The 18,671-nt window shown below is 41.0% G+C and overlaps 1 protein-coding gene across 2 annotated transcripts; it reads right to left on the bottom strand.

The window, feature by feature from the left end:
- Positions 1–5,844: 5,844 nt before the first annotated feature.
- On the bottom strand, positions 5,845–17,997 carry LOC142917258 (speckle-type POZ protein-like). Of its 2 annotated transcripts, none has more exons than XM_076061876.1 (9): positions 17,886–17,997; positions 17,192–17,313; positions 16,857–17,008; positions 12,680–12,807; positions 11,719–11,896; positions 10,273–10,328; positions 9,718–9,840; positions 8,549–8,694; positions 5,845–8,386 (listed from the first exon to the last, which is right to left on the bottom strand). In XM_076061876.1, exons 1-9 carry the CDS (start codon positions 17,961–17,963, stop codon positions 8,242–8,244), a joined length of 1,128 nt encoding a protein of 375 aa, XP_075917991.1. In that variant the 5' UTR covers positions 17,964–17,997; the 3' UTR covers positions 5,845–8,241. The 2 variants fall into 2 exon arrangements, with proteins under 2 accessions (XP_075917991.1, XP_075917992.1); XM_076061877.1 differs by lacking the exon at positions 17,886–17,997 and adding an exon at positions 17,739–17,845.
- Positions 17,998–18,671: the final 674 nt, after the last annotated feature.

Raw genomic sequence — 18,671 nt, 5'->3', positions numbered from 1 at the left:
TCATCTGGCCACATGGCCGGCCTGCTCTAGACCAATTCTTCGACCACATCAATTCCATACACCCAGCCATCAGATTTACCATGGAAGTCGAAAAAGATGGCAAGCTACCTTTTTTGGATGTCCTAATTAAAAAGAGACCTGATGGTTCAATGAGCCACTCTGTCTACAGGAAAGCTACCCATACGGATGCTTATCTGAAGCCGGATTCCCACCACCATCCATCACCGAAGAATTCTCTCATCAAGACTCTGTATCAAAGAGTCCAATGCATATCCGACCAGGAACACATAGACAGTGAACTCAAGCACGTACACCAACCTCTTAAGGCTAATGGTTACTCCGACTATACAATCCGCATAGCTATCACTCAAACCATGAAGAAGGACCCACTTGAGGAGCCTTTCAAAACCATCACTTTACCCTACATTGCGGGGATCACAAAATAGATGTCCAAAATCTTGAATAAACACAAGATCCAGGTCCATTTCAACACATTACATAAAATCCGTGATCTGGTTCCGTCTGTAAAAGATGTGATTCCGGACATACAATACCCCGGTGTCTACAAACTAAGTTGCCTCTGTGGTAGTAGTTACATTGGAGAAACCAAACGCCATGTCTCGGACCGCATTCGTGAACACAAAGCAGACCTTAAACACGGTAGGACCAACACCTCGGCCGTGGCAGATCATTGTTATAATTCAGTAGGCTCACATGACATTGACTTTTTCAAGACAGAGGTTCTTTGTAAGCCATCTGGCTACCATGAGAGATTCGTTCATGAGGCTATCCACATATACAAGCACAGAGACAATTTCAACCGAGAAGATGGATTCTGGCTTAGCAATCATTGGAAAGATTTGATAAACCATTTCAGGTCTTAATTGATTGTTCACGCTTACAGTGGCTTTCAGACAGCATACATTAAAATTTTTCGTCTCCCCCCTCCTCTTTTCAGAACATAGATGGACTAGTCCTTCTAAATATACTGCCAAATCACTGCGTGTGGCGCTAACGTTTTTATAAATAAATACACCGTTTAAAAATAAATATATGCAAACCGACACACCTGATGACGACCGTTTGTGTTATGGTCGAAACGTCGTGAGAATTTTTATTGTTTTATATATATATTTGATTATTTTATTGTTTCCCTTCAACGTGACTTTACCGAAAGAACTAAGAAAAAGAGAAATCCATGTTTAGGAGTCTGTCTCCTTCCTGTTTTATTTCCTCGTAATGATGAATATTTCATATTTTCAGATTCTGGTTAATGTATCAAGATGCGTTAAAATTGTGGGAAAGATATGTGACCGTTAGTCATTATACCCTGGTCAATGCAGGTTGGTGAGAAAACTCACCCGACGTGGATAACCACACACCACTTCCACTCAGATGACCCCAACCACTCGGGACTCAAGCAGATACACGGATAGCACCGGGAGGTCTTCATCCAGCTGTGGATTGATCGTGGTCAATGATGACATTCAATGTTTAAGGTGTAGTAGCGGTGCAATTGTTAGCGCAATGCACTATGAACCCAGCAGCGACTCAAGTTTGATTACTGATCATGGATGACATCACTAGCGAGTGATATCTGAACTAATTCTGGGCACCTACCTGTCCACCAATCCACACTGACCAATGTGGTGAATGATGGTCAAACAACCCCCATGGCAGAAACATCGTGGTGGAGGAATTTATCCAGCAGTGGATCGACAAAGGTCTTCACATTTAAATAAAATGTTTAGTGCCAAGTGATTGGACTACACATTTTAATTCTAGATTTAAAGCTTTCGTGACTGCTAGGATCCATACTCTTTGGTTCTATTGGGTAAAGTCAGCGCTGTCCTCCAGACAGTCTCATCCCTTCACCTGATGAAGGCCGCTTTTGTTGTGGCCGAAACGTCGTGATTTTTTGTTATGTTATTTTCACCTACGTGACTTTACCCAATAGAACCAAAGAGTACTACACATTTTACCCAGCAGAATGGCGGTGAGTGTCGCACGCGCAAAACGAAATTGTCTCGCAAGTTCACAGTGTCATATTGTGCGTCTTCATTCTTTGTGCCGTCTGCCTTTTGCTCAGGCCAAGCGCGACATCCCGTGTAGTCACGGTGCTGTCACTGATCACCAATCGATTATATAATTACTGCACCTGAATGAGTTAAATGAAGACGTCACCCTACTGCTGCTCTATTTAAGACCGGGAGCAAGTGAGGGCTTTACCATTCTGGCGAATTGCCCGATGATGCTGGATGTAATTACCAGCGAAACGTCGTATTCAAACTGTAAATGTTGTGGATTCACCCTTCAACACAGCGGTGGGCTGATGTAGTGAACTCTTTTGTCTTTTGTCAACGTGACACTTTTTTGCTGATTGGCCGTGTCGGGTGGTGGAGGGTTACGACACATTTATACCTAACGCGATCTAACCCAAAAACCTTTATTATGAATCACGACACTAATTACACCATAACTAGCTACGTGTCCACCAGGCTAACTACACTAATTACAACGTAACTAGCTACATAACCACCAGGCTAACTACACTAATTACACCGTACCTAGCTACGTAACCACCAGGCTAACTACAATAATTACACCGTAACTAGCTACGTGACCACCAGGCTAACTACACTAATTACACCGTAACTAGCTACGTAACCACCAGGCTAACTACACTAATTACACCGTAACTAGCTACGTGACCACCAGGCTAATGACACTAATTACACCGTAACTAGCTACATAACCACCAGGCTAACTACACTAATTACACCGTAACTAGCTACGTGACCACCAGGCTAACTACACTAATTACACCGTAACTACACTGGGAGTAGCTACAACGGACAGGACCCCAGCTTGGGTCCAGGTCCACGTGTTGGTGACTCTTCACGGACGTCGAATGTAGATCTTCAGGATGACAACAGCAATTCTGGGGACCCAGCTTATATCCTCCATGGTCGTGGCTGGCCGCACCCTTGGCCACGACCACCTTCTAGAATCCTCGAGCAGGATCTCGCCCCGACACGTGACCACCCCTAGCCCCCCACTTGGGGACCCTGTGTAGACTTTACCAGTCACGTGTTCTCCGGGGTCAACCAGAGTGCCATGGCCTAAAGTAACCCGATTCCATGGCTGACACTCTCACACCCCATCCTGTAGGGGTCGGCAATGCACACCTGAGCGTGGTGTCACTCAGCGCTATGACTCAGCGCTCACAGAGCCCCCTCTAGGGCCAGCACGACACCCGCATACAAGTGGTGTCCACGATGTGAGTACATCGCACGCCGTGCCTCTCTAGGGCCTGCATTACACAGTGACATCCACGATGTCACTATATACGTGGTGTCCACGATGTGAGTACATCGCACACCGTGCCCCTCTACCGCCGGCATTACACAGCGACGTCTGCGATGTCAGTACATCTGCATTCCTCTTTCCATCCCGGAGTAACTCTCAGCATGCACCGCTCCACGCTTTTTTCCTAAATACTTTTCAGCTTTTGTTCCATGTTCTTGTTTGATAATTCTTATTTATCACCGGTGCTATGGTATAAGCCATGGTCCTTGTGTATTCTGTGCAATGGCATGGACCATAAATAGCTCGGCACACACCCGGCTTGTTGATGTCCAATTGAACGATGCAATGCGGTGGCACTTGAACCTTAAAGCAGGATCCACAATCCTGGCTTCTCGAGTTGCCACGCATCACTTCCCCATCCATTTGCCTCAATACTGCAACTGTCCGGGAAGCACAGCAAATCGTGGAAAAACGAACGTCTCCCCATCCACTCGGATCTCAATACAGTCCCTCGCCAGCACTCGAGTCGCGCAAGCCTTTTTGGACCCACGCGCTTAACCTTCAACAATGTAACTTCAAACGTGATATTCTTGGGTCTTTCGGTAAAGTCACGTAGATAGGTTCAAAGAAAATAACAAAAAAACTACGACGTTTCGATCACAGCACAAGCAATCGTCATCAGGAGAGCAATCTCATTATCTCTGAGATCAGGGCTAGGCCAGCCCTGAACAAGATCCGTCGACTCGATCAAGTGACTCACATTTCTGAAGAGATGCCGCAACACTAAGGTAATACCGATTGCCTTCACACTGACATCTGCTGTTGTCACTTCTCCCAATGGTAAACGGATCTTGTTCAGGGCTGGCCTAGCCCTGATCTCAGGGATAATAAGATTGCTCTCCTGATGACGATTGCTTGTGCTGTGATCGAAACGTCGTAGTTTTTTTGTTATTTTCTTTGAACCTATCTACGTGACTTTACCGAAAGACCCAAGAATGTGAATTCCTGCAGTCACGAAAGCTTTAAGTCAACATTCAAACGTGATTCTTGGAAATCCGAATGAAGTCCATAAGACACAAACACCTCATGAAAGACCCGATGTAAAAGGTACCTGGCTTCGATCTTCCGTAAAGCTTACGGGCTACCTTAAACAACATCCGGTCGATGCACAAAAAAGGAAAATAGAAAAAACTCTCCAGTGTGCGACTGGGCTCACCCAGAACCATGGAACATATAACAATTCAATGCCCGATTCACAAACATAATGGAGGCATTACAGTGATACAATCTGCTACAGCTGACGCAGTCATCCGGCTCTACCACCTCAAAGAAACATTATTGTAGTTGCTACACGTCTGCACATACGAATAAGATGTTTGTGAAACTTGAATCGATGTGGTCATGCTATATAAAGCTGCTGCACTGGCTGAAATTGTCAGTTTGTATTTATGCATGTTGTTGTTGCAACGCGTTTTCTCAGTGGTCCGTGAACAGTACACGTCGTGTTGAGTGACCAGAACGACACGTACTGCCCCTTCGAGCTTAGTTGTTCCCCTAACTGATAAATGGAGGCTAATGAAAACACTGTTCGTACAGACGTGTCTAATGCCAGACAAGACATTGATGTATGGCACCAATTACCGCAAATGCGAGCTGTTACCTGAGCAAAATGTAACCAAGCAAAAAGTACATTTAAAATGAATAAATCCAACACTCAGTTCAGCAGAAAATACTGAACGTATGACCACCAAAAATAGAATGCGACTTCTAGATTTGAAGCTTTCGTGACTGCAAGGATGAAATTGTCAGTTTGTATTTATGCATGTTGTTGTTGCGTTGCAACAACAACATGCATAGTGGTATTCCAAACTCCCAGGGTGGTGTATTATCATCTTGTGCTAATTCCAAGCTTTGTCAGTGGTGCGTTTCATGCTAATTTCCTTTGTCAGAGCGTTTGCTGTTTGCCCCCTCACAGCTTAAAGGGAGGCGACCAGCGCTTGGCTTTCTTCACTCCAACGCTGCCCGCTGGACAGGTTGGTCCCTTCACCTGATGAAGGCCGCTTGTGTTGTGGCCGAAACGTCGTGATTTTTGTTGTTTTAATTTTTTTACCTACGTGACTTTACCGAATAGAACCAAAGAGTAAGAATGCCACTTATAATTATACACATTAAACAGGATGTAATTGAATGGAGTGGTGGCACTAGGAAACTGACGAAACAACCAGTTCAATTCCCAGCCACAGTTAACATCAGTGGGTGAAGAATGACCGACATGGTGTGGTGAGGCCTTCGTTTAAGCAGTGGGTTGACAAAACGCTGTAAATGATGAACAGTGAACACATTACAATTCTCCAGTGAACTGTTTATCAACACATGGTAAACATGCCTTTAAAAGTGGCAAGGAAATATACACTTAAGTTTACCTTTGGCTCCAAAATACTTGTTAAAATGTTGCTGTTGGGTGTCAATTGAAATTTTACATATCCACATATCTGTAACATTCCCAGAGTAAAGAACATGACAACTTAAACTGGACATATTTCCAGGTACATTCATGTTTATTCAACTTTTAAATACACTGCAAAATAGATTCAAAGCTTTCGTGACTGCAGGAATGACTCTTTGGTTCTTTCGGGTAAAGTTGTGTAGTAATTTCTTTCGACGAGACTTTACCGAAAAAAGTGTAACACTGCAAAATGTCATAAATGAAAATATTAACATTATCAAAAACAATTTTAATGAAAAAAATGTGGAATAAGTGGTGCAGAGCTAAAAGCAGCTTTTTTTCTTATATCCAAATACTGATTTCTAGAAGAGATCAGATAACGGTAATATATTTACCATATGAAAAGGGTTTATATTGCCATTTATAATGCAAATCAATTTAGAAAACACGTAATATACAAAGAATGGTTCATTTTGCAATTCCAATCATCTGCTGACAATTCATTGTAAAAGGGCCTTACAAAACATTTATATTACATCCAAAACAGTATTATCTGTAATGGAAAAAGATAAAAGGTCAAACATTGGGGCACTATACCGCATTACTAGCTTCAAGTTTATATTTTTGTATTACAATTGTAGCAACATTTTTTAATTAAACCAATTAACATATTTTCATCTCTGAATATGCATAAAAACTCGTGGGAAGAACCCAAAACTGTCTTGCATGCAATCACACTTTTTCAAAACACACACTTTTTACAAAGACCATATTATTATTTCTGCAATTATATATATTTTTTTGGCAGTTACAGTATATCCATTTTCCAATAAACATTTACATTTGGCGCAAAGTATTTTCAATTTCGGAAGTCATACAAGGCAACAATTTGAAGAGTACATTATCGGTAACTGCCTGATACATTTCAGGGTTCAATTAGTCCACCGCACTGGCTGCACTCTGCTAAGAGTTTTTGTCACACTCACTTACGACAGCATAGACTTGCTGCAGATTAGAACCCCAATCAGATTTCAATGCTTTAACTCTCACCATGACAACAAATAACTTCCCCGAATCACCTAATCAGTTTTTAATTGAATAGGTAGAGTGCAATGTACCATATACATCTTTAGCATCAAATATATATAAGGACGAAACTAAAATATTAAACAAATAACAAAATAAATAGACTGCTTACAACACTGGCTATCCTTAATTTTGCATGTATTATCCAACTTGTTTTGTACGTTTAACACGTAAAAAAACCTCCAACATTCTCGTCGTTTGCATTTGTTCATATCCCAACACATTGCATTAGATTGTAATATTCTTCAAATCGACTCAAATCCATGACACTGCTCATTTGTTGTACTTTCATATTATATCCTGCAGCTTTGAATATTATTTAAATCTGTGCTTCCAAATCTATGTGTGTAATCCTTCAAAGCTTATGCAATTTTATGTACAATTTAATTTTAAGTGAGAGGTTACGTAAAACAGCGCTGATGCAAAAATTATGGTCCTTCCAATCACGTAAAACTCTGGGTTGACATGATGCTACGAGTTGGTAATAGATGAAATTCATAATAAAAACAAATCATTACAATATAATACGAAACAAAACTTAGAAACACAGCACATCTTGTTTCCGTGAATACAAACTACTAAATTGATGGAAATAAGATTTACTTTTGTTGTAAGTCAAAAATCTTTGGGTCATACATGAAAGCCCATACAAGCAAAAAAGTGAAATGTTATGAACTGCGTAACATGGCCAAATTGATGCTGTGCCTTGCCTTTTCTTACACCGAGTACTCCATCCATGCTTTGTTATACGCAGGATACACGACTGCAATATTATCTTTGTCAGTCTTCAAACTCGGCAATCATAGTACTCCTGTTCTAGTCAATGCATAAGCTGTCTGTGCAATGAAAAATCAATCTGAAAAGTTTACCTCTTGAATTAAGGCCTTATATGGCTTGGCACATTCTTATCTTTCAGAACTGGTTGTTCTCTATGCCACTATCTGTAACCTTGAGTACACAGACACTGGACGAATACTCATCCTTCATGTTAAGGTAGACATTGCAGGGTTTTAGACCATTCTGTTTTTACTTAACTAAACAATTGAACCAAATTGTCCTGCCACCTAGGGACAATCACATCGAACGTTTTATTTTACACTCTCTCAATTGGGATATGTCGTGGTGTTTATTAGGCTGTAGTTTTCCATTTTTTCTACATATGTACTTGTTTATAGAGTTGTAGATGTATAGATGTAGCACTATATTACATGGTAAAGTGAATTTGGCCACCTTTTTGTGAAAGTAAATAAATTTGCTTAAATTAACATTATTTTCAAAGCAGAGGAAAGTTGGTAGTCTGATGCAAAGTCTTCACGGTTGTTTGCATGGAGGCCACAGGTAAATAACCGCACCGTGCAGCCCAAGTTTTCTTGGTCATAGATGTTCTTTGCCTGCCACCGTTAAGTCTGTTTGAGACGCTTGCATGGAGGTCCCAGCTGTGGAGACTGGGCCGTGGCCAAGGCACGGAAAGCATCCGCAACCAGGTGAGGGCGAGACAGAACCATGGACTTCCAGCCCGCCGTCTCCATTACGTCCATCGCATGACTGCAAGTACAAGTCAGGGTTAAGCGAGCTCCTAATAAGCAGTGTCTATAAGGATTGGGGCAAACGGTTAGTCTCCATTAAAAGGGACTGTAATGCAAATTGCCATGTAAGCATCATCAATGTTACGCAGCTCAGTGACAGTCACACTCTCACTAGACTTGCCTGTTTATTATGAAGTCAATGGCCCGGGCCTTCAACTGCTCTGCACTGTGCAAATCGGCCAAGATCAAAGTCTCCGCAACATTTTCCACCGACAAGTTTGTGCATAGTGCATTCTCGCACATCACCTTCAACCTCTCTAATGCATACTTGAGAAAAGTAAAAATAAAGTGCAATTTCAGTATTAAGAACACTATTTTCTCTACCTATTTCGCTTGTTTAATATTCCCTCACCCCATCAACTACTTTATAAACGCAGTATACAGCAGTCAAATGTTTGATAATTTTCTTAAAACATGGCATCAACCTTTCAGCATATTTATGTTTTAAGTCATGTATTTATTGATCTCTACTATAATTAGGGGTCCTTGTCCTAAACTTGATTATATTGGTTACAAAGTCATGCAAATTACAAAGGAGGTGAGATGTTGTTTTCCAAGAGCTTAAAGAGTTTGGTTGTTAAGCTGATAAACAATGCAACTGCAAGCCACCATATTTCAACTCTAGCAGAATATGAAACTTTAATGAACAAAGCTTAAACATGCGACTTTATACGATTTGTATTCTTATTTTATTACAATCGCTTTAGGAACTATTGAATATGATGTTCCAGAAGGGAGAGTAATGACTCTTAACTGATTATCTGGCAGATCTTCAGGAACAGCAGGATATCCGTTTCCTTAATAAAAGTATATTTGTTCCAATTTATTTCTATACAGCCATGCCACATCAAACAATCTTTTAAAACACTTCCCTTTATTTTATTACTAATTGTATCAATTGTTAATGTGATTAACAAAAAACCCTCAATACAAGAACACACAGCCAAATGGTTGCACTTAGGATAAAAATGCTGCATGTGAATGCACTTCAATGCACACGTACTAGCCTCTAGCATGGACTAATACCAGTTTGACATTCAATTCCATTGTGAAATTGCATGACAATTTATATTTTTTGTTGAAAATTCAATCATCTCCCAGGACATCAATTCCAAAACCTGAAAGCACTAATGTGAACGTCTGCATCATATACATTTGCTATTCATATTATTTGTGACATGAGCTTTAGAAAATACCTAAATGCTGTTTTAATTTCACTTGCGACCTACAACTGCATACCGATACATCACAAGGTGGTGCGATCTCATGTTAACATTTTAAGCGTGTAACCTTGTCAGCAGCGGCCAGCAGGTCATCGGCCATCTTCTCGAGGTTTGGAGCCCTTCCCGTATAGACAAAACGCATCATTTCCTTGAACACGTCAGGCTCCACATCATTAATCTCCACTCGATTCTGCAAGGTAGCAACACAATATATTCAAATTAACTTCGGCATATATTGGGAGACGAAAATATAGCATTCAATTAAATAAAATAAACATCCGTTATATCTACACAACACATGTAAAGTGGCTCCATTAAAGTTGTATTCAACTTGCCGATGACTATTTATTGCGCGTAATAAATCCATTCTTGACACACATGCAATGGCCTTCTGTGAAATGTTATATAAAAAATAGCTATAAAATACAATCTAACATTCCCTCGGAATGAATACTTTTTGATAATAAATGTGCAATGCGCCAAAAGAGTTACTAGGGTAATAGTTCAACATTTGACAGCACTCTCAAGAGATACTTATCAACCGATCCATTGTGACAAATGCACCTTGGAAATGTATGATCACAGTATTAATGTGCTGTATTAAGATTGCATTTAAAGATACCTTTTTGCTCTCTTCCATTTCATGTTCAAACATAGCATTAAAAACAAGTGACCGACCTGAAAAAGGTAAAGCAACTGTTAACAAATACAGTGAAACCTTCGATTGCGAGAATAATTTGTTCCGGAAACGTGTTTGTAATCCAAAGCACTCGTATATCAAAGCACTCGTATATCAGTTGTGATTACGTGACGCTCGGCAGACAAAGCGTATACGTACTACTCGTATTGCAAAACCTCACTCGTTTATCAAATTAATATTTATTAAAAAATTTGGCTCGTCTTGCAAAACACTTGCAGACGAACTTACTCGCAATTCAAGGTTTTACTGTACAGTTAATTGGAAAAACACCGGAATGTGGTACAGACACATTTAGATGTTATATCTAGAGATCAAATAATCTAGATACAAAAGAGGTACAATCCAGATCCATATTTTATTTCATATGGCATATCCATTACAGATTTGTCAAACATGGACGCAAATAAATGTCCAAATTAGAGGCTCAAAACCTACACCATAATTGCATTGTGTAAAATGAATTCCTGCACAACGATGATATAGTGAAGTAAATAAAAACGGAATAAAAACTTTAGCAACAGGATTATTAAATATGTTTATCTCTCACATAATACAATATTACATTTATATATATGTAGTGACATCGCGAATGTCATTGTGTAATGCCGGCTATAGAGAGGCACGGCGTGCGATGTATTAACATCGTATTAACATCGAGGGCACCACGTGGATGTGGGTGCAGTACCGGCCCGAGAGGGGCATGGTGAGCGCTGTCTGACAGTGCTGAGTGGCACCACGCTCTGCGTGCGGTGCCGACCCCTACAGGATAGGGTGTGAGAGTGCTGGCCATGGGAATGGGGTTACCAAGGGCCATGGCACTTGACCCCGAAGGACACGTGACCGGTAAAGTGTACACAGGGCCCCCAGGTGGGGGCTAGGGGTGGTCACGTGTCAGGGCCGGGAACCCGCTAGAGGATTCCAGAAGATGGTCGTGGCTAAGGGCGGAGCCACCCCCGCCACAGAGGATAAAAGCCGGGTCCCTGAGAGGGACCGGCTGCTGTTGTTCATCCTTAAGAATCTACGTCCTACAAGAGTCACCAACACGTGGACCCGGACCCCGTGTAATTAGTGTAGATAGCCTGGTGGTCCACCACCATAGGTTGTTCATGTGTTAAGGGGTAGTACCCCGTGTGTTGGTTGAAGAAGTGCGTCTGTGACTCAGTTGAATTCATTACACATATTTACTGATGTATCCTTTAACAAAAAGCATTACAAATTGACGTAAGCATTTGCCAGTGTTAGTTAATTAAATTCAGTGTAAAACAGGAAATGGCTGTAGTTGATTACCCCAAACTAATTACAGTATCATTAATTATATGGTTCTATTGTACACTAAACGACGCATGTGTTGCTTGTTGTGGCACAGACCTGCCAATACGGCCTTGTGGGCTTTAAACTCCTGGCCACCAACACGAAGCAGGCAGTCAGTGAAGCGGGAATTGTCCCAGATCTCCCCGAAGTCAACTGCCAGCCGGCAATCTGGTACTTTGAATGTACTCATGCTGGATTGACCAGAAATGTTCACGGAATCCTGCCCCACACTAACCTGCATAAACATCAACCAGCTTTGAGAAGGCATTTGATGATTTTTTTATACAAATCCTCACTTAACTTCACATTTTGCATGAAGATGTAGGCTTTGGTTCAATCAAGCAAGCAAATCTGCACAAACATCCTATATCAGAACAAGTGTTGTGAATAATGCCAAAATAGTGGTCCGTGAAATGTTTTTCATATTAATCAATTTTCATTCTATATTTTTGTCAAGTTATTTTACACTGTATAAACAGTTTCAACAGGTAGTGAGGCCCCTAATTATGGGTTCTGCACAGCAACAGAGGAAGTGAACAGCCCTCCTTGATGTGCTTCCTTTCATTATCAAAAATGCTTGTATTTTGTAAAGGATTTTAAAGGTAAAAAAATTTAATCTGGTGATTAAAAGGACCCCCCCAAGGACAATAAACATTTACATCAAACTGGCTGATGTCCGAGAATAGGAAAAGGAATTCATGTGGCGACATTTAAACAAAACACATTATGTAATACCTGACATTCTAGTTTATAAAAATGTCAAGGTTTAAATATAAACACTATCCAGAGGGAGAAAACCTAAAAAAAATTAAGCTTGATTATTTAATTGTTGTGCTATGTTAACTCTAGCACCAGTGGAGGAAAAAAGTGCTTGGAAAACTCATATTAACAATTTCCTTGTATGGAACAGGGAAAGTAATTATTACAATCTTCAATTAAGTAGAATATTGACTCCAACTGTGCAATTGTAATGAATAAAATAGAAAATTACACAATAGCCGCAGCATGTCATACTTACTTCACCAAAGAGTGTCAGTTTGTTATCTGGAAGCAAGCTATTAGATTCATCAAGCAAAAAATCTCTTCGAATGAATTTTTTAAATCCCCAGTCTTTTCCTTGGACAAAGCGGTATGCTCGCGGGGTCTCTGTAAAAAAATAGGTTTCAAACAATACTCACCAGTTCTTACAATAAACTGTGGTAATTTCATGTAATGGGAAAAAAAAAACTTCATTATATTTTCAAAATGTAAAGATAGCAATGTATTCTAAAGCCCTGCGCCACGGTGGCAGTCAACTACCTCGCCTGGTATATAGGTCATGGGTTCGATCTCAACCCTGATGCCTGTATATTTGGAGTCTGCATGTTCTCCTTGTGCTTGCATGTATTTTTATCCAGGTCTTCCGGTTTTTCCCTCCATATTTATAAAAATCCAGAGTATTTGGCTGCTATGCATTTCCACACAATAAGCCATCTCGTTAGGCTATTGTTTGTGGCCAGGGCACTTCTGAAAAAGAGCTATGTACAGTGAGGAAAAAAAAGTATTTGATCCCCTGCTGATTTTGTACGTTTGCCCACTGACAAAGAAATGATCAGTCTATCATTTTAATGATAGGTTTATTTGAACAGTGAGAGACAGAATAACAACAAAATCCAGAAAAACGCATGTCAAAAATGTTATAAATTGATTTGTATTTTAATGAGGGAAATAAATATTTTACCCCTCTGCAAAACATGACCTAGTACTTGGTGGCAAAACCCTTGTTGGCAATCACAGAGGTCAGACGTTTCTTGTAGTTGGCCACCTGGTTTGCACACATCTCAGGAGGGATTTTGTCCCACTCCTCTTTGCAGATCTTCTCCAAGTCATTAAGGTTTCGAGGCTGACGTTTGGCAACTCGAACCTTCAGCTCCCTCCACATATTTTCTATGGGATTAAGGTCTGGAGACTGGCTAGGCCACTCCAGGACCTTAATGTGCTTTTTCTTGAGCCACTCCTTTGTTGCCTTGGCCGTGTGTTTTGGGTTATTGTCATGCTGGAATACCCATACACGACCCATTTTCAATGCCCTGGCTGAGGGAAGGAGGTTCTCACATGGCCCCGTCCATTTTCCCTTTGATGCGGTGAAGTTGTCCCGTCCCCTTAGCAGAAAAACACCCCCAAAGCATAATGTTTCCACCTCCATGTTTGACAGTGGGGATGGTGTTTTTGGCGTCATAGGCAGCATTCCTCCTCCTCCAAACACGGCGAGTTGAGTTGATGCCAAAGAGGTCCATTTTGGTCTCATCTGACCACAACACTTTCACCCAGTTGTCCTCTGAATCACTCAGATGTTCATTGGCAAGCTTCAGACGGGCATGTATATGTGCTTTCTTGAGCAGGGGGACCTTGCGGGCGCTGCAGGATTTCAGTCCTTCACGGCGTAGTGTGTTACCAATTGTTTTCTTGGTGGCTATGGTCCCAGCTGCATTGAGATCATTGACAAGATCCTCCTGTGTAGTTCTGGGCTGATTCCTCACCGTTCTCATGATCATTGCAACCCCACGAGGTGAGATCTTGCATGGGGCCCCAGACCGAGGGAGATTGACAGTTCTTTTGTGTTTCTTCCATTTGCGAATAATCGCACCAACTGTTGTCACCTTCTCACCAAGCTGCTTGGCAATGGTCTTGTAGCCCATTCCAGCCATGTGTAGGTCTACAATCTTGTCCCTGCCATCCTTGGAGAGCTCTTTGGTCTTGGCCATGGTGGAGAGTTTGGAATCTGATTGATTGCTTCTGTGGAAAGGTGTCTGTTATACAGGTAAGCTGAGATTAGGAGCACTCCCTTTAAGAGTGTGCTCCTAATCTCAGCTCGTTACCTGTATAAAAGACACCTGGGAGCCAGAAATCTTTCTGATTGAGAGGGAGTCAAATACTTATTTCCCTCATTAAAATGCCAATCAATTTATACAATTTTTGACATGCGTTTTTCTGGATTTTGTTGTTGTTATTCTGTCTCTCACTGTTCAAATAAACCTACCATGAAAATTATAGACTGATCACTTCTTTGTTAGTGGGCAAACGTATAAAATCAGCAGGGCATCAAATACTTTTTTCCCACACTGTAGCTCAGTGGGCCTTGCCTGGTAAAATAAAAATAGTTCAGTTTAGCTTTTAACTTCAAGGTAGATGAAAATCAGACCTGGATTTAAGTGTATGAAGATATAGTTCATATGGATTAGGTGAATGTGTTTGTGTATTAATAATGCTTGTCTTTGTAAACATGGTTGTGTGACGTGAGTTACATGTTCAAATAAACCTACCATGAAAATTATAGACTGATCACTTCTTTGTTAGTGGGCAAACGTATAAAATCAGCAGGGCATCAAATACTTTTTTCCCACACTGTAGCTCAGTGGGCCTTGCCTGGTAAAATAAAAATAGTTCAGTTTAGCTTTTAACTTCAAGGTAGATGAAAATCAGACCTGGATTTAAGTGTATGAAGATATAGTTCATATGGATTAGGTGAATGTGTTTGTGTATTAATAATGCTTGTCTTTGTAAACATGGTTGTGTGACGTGAGTTACATGTTCAAATAAACCTACCATGAAAATTATAGACTGATCACTTCTTTGTTAGTGGGCAAACGTATAAAATCAGCAGGGCATCAAATACTTTTTTCCCACACTGTAGCTCAGTGGGCCTTGCCTGGTAAAATAAAAATAGTTCAGTTTAGCTTTTAACTTCAAGGTAGATGAAAATCAGACCTGGATTTAAGTGTATGAAGATATAGTTCATATGGATTAGGTGAATGTGTTTGTGTATTAATAATGCTTGTCTTTGTAAACATGGTTGTGTGACGTGAGTTACATGTTCAAATAAACCTACCATGAAAATTATAGACTGATCACTTCTTTGTTAGTGGGCAAACGTATAAAATCAGCAGGGCATCAAATACTTTTTTCCCACACTGTAGCTCAGTGGGCCTTGCCTGGTAAAATAAAAATAGTTCAGTTTAGCTTTTAACTTCAAGGTAGATGAAAATCAGACCTGGATTTAAGTGTATGAAGATATAGTTCATATGGATTAGGTGAATGTGTTTGTGTATTAATGCTTGTCTTTGTAAACATGGTTGTGTGACGTGAGTTACATGTTAACATTACCAAAGACAACACCAAAGCAAATACTAAGAAAAAAACATGAAAGTTTAAAACAAAAAGATAGATTTAGACTCTCAGAGAAATGTTAATAGCCTTAGCAAAGCACAGTAAATGTATGGATGTCATCACTTAAAATAGTTATCGCGCATTGAAAGAGTATCCTGAAAGTAATAAGGCAATTATAAAACAAACAATATGAACCACTAAAGCAAGGTAAAGGAGAAGTGTGAAATGGGATGAAAATGCCAACCTTTGTAAAACCACCAGAAATGAATAAAAAAATGGATGAGAATACAAACAAAAATAATGAAGTTGTAATAAACAGTGAGTGCAAGCAGAAAAAATAAAGCCGTCACTTGATAAATTACAATGGAATAACACATGGTGAAGATTGTAAAACTAGGAAAAGAAATGTCCGTGAATGACAATGTCCAGGTACACTAAGCAAAATAAAATTATTATTGGAGGGTCAATATCATGGAAAACACAAAAATATGCATAATGGAAACTCCTGAAGGTGGAACAGGATCAAGATCACTTTTGGAATATGAATTTGATAATGAAAAGTTGCAATGTGCTACAGGATGAAAGATTCCAATCTAGTGCATATTACCTACTATGAAACACTGATTACAAATAGAAACACTGACAAATGGAATAAAACTACAAAGTACACAAAGCGTGGAGAGAAGTATGTTGAGAATTACAGTGAGAAACTGAAAGAGGAACACGTTGGTCAAATCAAAACGGCAAATTAGAGACATCATATTCACTGTTGTAAATATAGATTGGGCTTGGACAGGACACATCGCTAAATGGGATGGTTGATGGATGAGACTAGTGGTCGAATAGGAAGAAAAGTAAAGTACATGCCCAAGACGATGTCAAACGTAGACAAGGAGATATTAGATCAGCTCATGTGAAGGATGAGGGATGGTGTTCGTAAGGTTTATAAAATGTTTCAAGCAGTCGATAAATAATGGCTGATTATGATATAATCCTGTTACCAAATACACATATGACGTGAATTGATACTTTAATACAAGTAGTTTCACCCATAGCCTTGGTTTCCTCTCCCTTGGCATTAAGAATAGAAATCTTGAACTTGGCGTAGACTTCACTCTTGGGACAGCTGACCAATAACAAGGACAACGATAGGTAATCTTTGCTCTCTTCGTCAAAACCCTCGGGGTTTATGCGTAGGCACCTGATTGAACATATGAACAAGACATGGTCGTTAATATTAGGTGTGTATGTACGCGCAGACTACATTACTAAAACAATATAGTATGAACTAAAACATGCACTATGCAAAATTGTTCTAGTAAAGCACCTCCGTGAGCATTGTGATTTTTTTTTAATGTCATAAAATAGCCAGAATTTACTGTACCATTTCAATGTATCATTGGTGCCTGCTGAAAATGTAGAACTCTTGAGAACTTGGCCCATTTCTTCAAGACAGAAGCTGAAATTGTTGATGGTCCACATATAAGAGAACTTTACGACCTTAACCTGAAACACACGAGCACATAACAGCTATAAAGCTCATGCATTACCATAAATACATGCCCATTGACAAACCCTCAAGCATTTCACCCACACATCTGAATATTGTGCTCAAAAAACACAAACTGTCTATAAGGAAAGAAACATTACTGTAAATGAAAGGGTCTTATTAGTGTTCTGGGATTACCTTGCATGTTCATTACTGCACAGCGTTAACACAACAAGTCTCAACATGTCATAGATTAGAGTGTGCAATAAAAGGCCTTTTTATTTTTTTATTTGATAAAAACTGCTGCCCCTTTTGTAAAAATACACTACCAGTCAAAATCAGAGACAATTATCTAGTATAATGTTGTTAGTGCAATTCTATGAACTTTGCAATCTGATGTACAAAAATAGCCTGTACAATGATAATCCATAATTGCACTTACACATAATTATGAAACCATTTTGGATGGCTTTGCGCGATGAACAAAAAAACGTGTAAAAGTTAAATACATTAGCCATGCGCATACTTTGATCGGCACAAGACGGGAGACCCGTTGAATGTGATTGGCCACAACAGGGGAACAAGTTACCTGTGTGTAGCACCAGCTTTCTGCGATGGGCACATTGGACATTTCAGACGGAGGTGGAGGGCTCGGGGCCCTGGACATGTTTGCATTGAATACGAGGGAAGTGACATCATCAGGTGACATTAAGAGGGAAGTGACATCAGGAGGTGACATTAAGCAGGAAGTGACATCATCAGGCGACATTAAGAGGGAAGTGACATCATCAGGCGATATTAACATGTAAGTGACATCATCAGGCGATATTAACACGTAAGTGACTACGAGATTACGAGTTAAATGTTCTTGCAGTGGTTTCACACCTGACGGTGATTGCTTGTGTTGCGGTCGGAACGTCGTGAGAGGGGAGGGAGGGTGGGGAGGGAGGGAGGGGAGGGAGGGAGGGGAGGGAGGGAGGGAGGGGAGGGAGTGGAGGGAGGGGGAGGGAGGGAAGGGAGTGAGGGAGGGAGGGAGGGGATGAGGGGAGGGGGGGGAGGGGAGGGAGGAGGGAGGGGAGGGAGTGGAGGGAGGGAGGGGAGGGAGGAGGGAGGGGGAGGGAGGGGAGGTGAGGGAGGGAGGGGAGGGGGAGGAGGGAGGGAGGGAGGGAGGGGAGGAGGGAGGGAGGGAGGGAGGGAGGGAGGGAGGGAGAGAGGGAGGAGGAGGGAGGGAGAGGGGAGGGGAGGGAGGGAGGGAGGGAGGGGAGGGAGGGAGGGAGGGGAGGGAGGGAGGGGAGGGAGGGAGAGGGAGTGGTGAGGGAGGGGAGGGGAGGGTGGGGAGGAGGGAAGGGAGGGAGGAGAGGGGAGGAGGGAGGGG

The sequence above is a fragment of the Petromyzon marinus genome, unplaced genomic scaffold (genome assembly GCF_048934315.1).
Source record: "Petromyzon marinus isolate PM22_M1 ecotype Great Lakes invasive population unplaced genomic scaffold, UKy_Petmar_22M1.pri1.0 PM_G_Scaffold_44, whole genome shotgun sequence".
Classification (NCBI taxonomy): Eukaryota; Metazoa; Chordata; class Hyperoartia; order Petromyzontiformes; family Petromyzontidae; genus Petromyzon; species Petromyzon marinus.
This window is presented reverse-complemented; position numbering and strand designations above follow the sequence as displayed.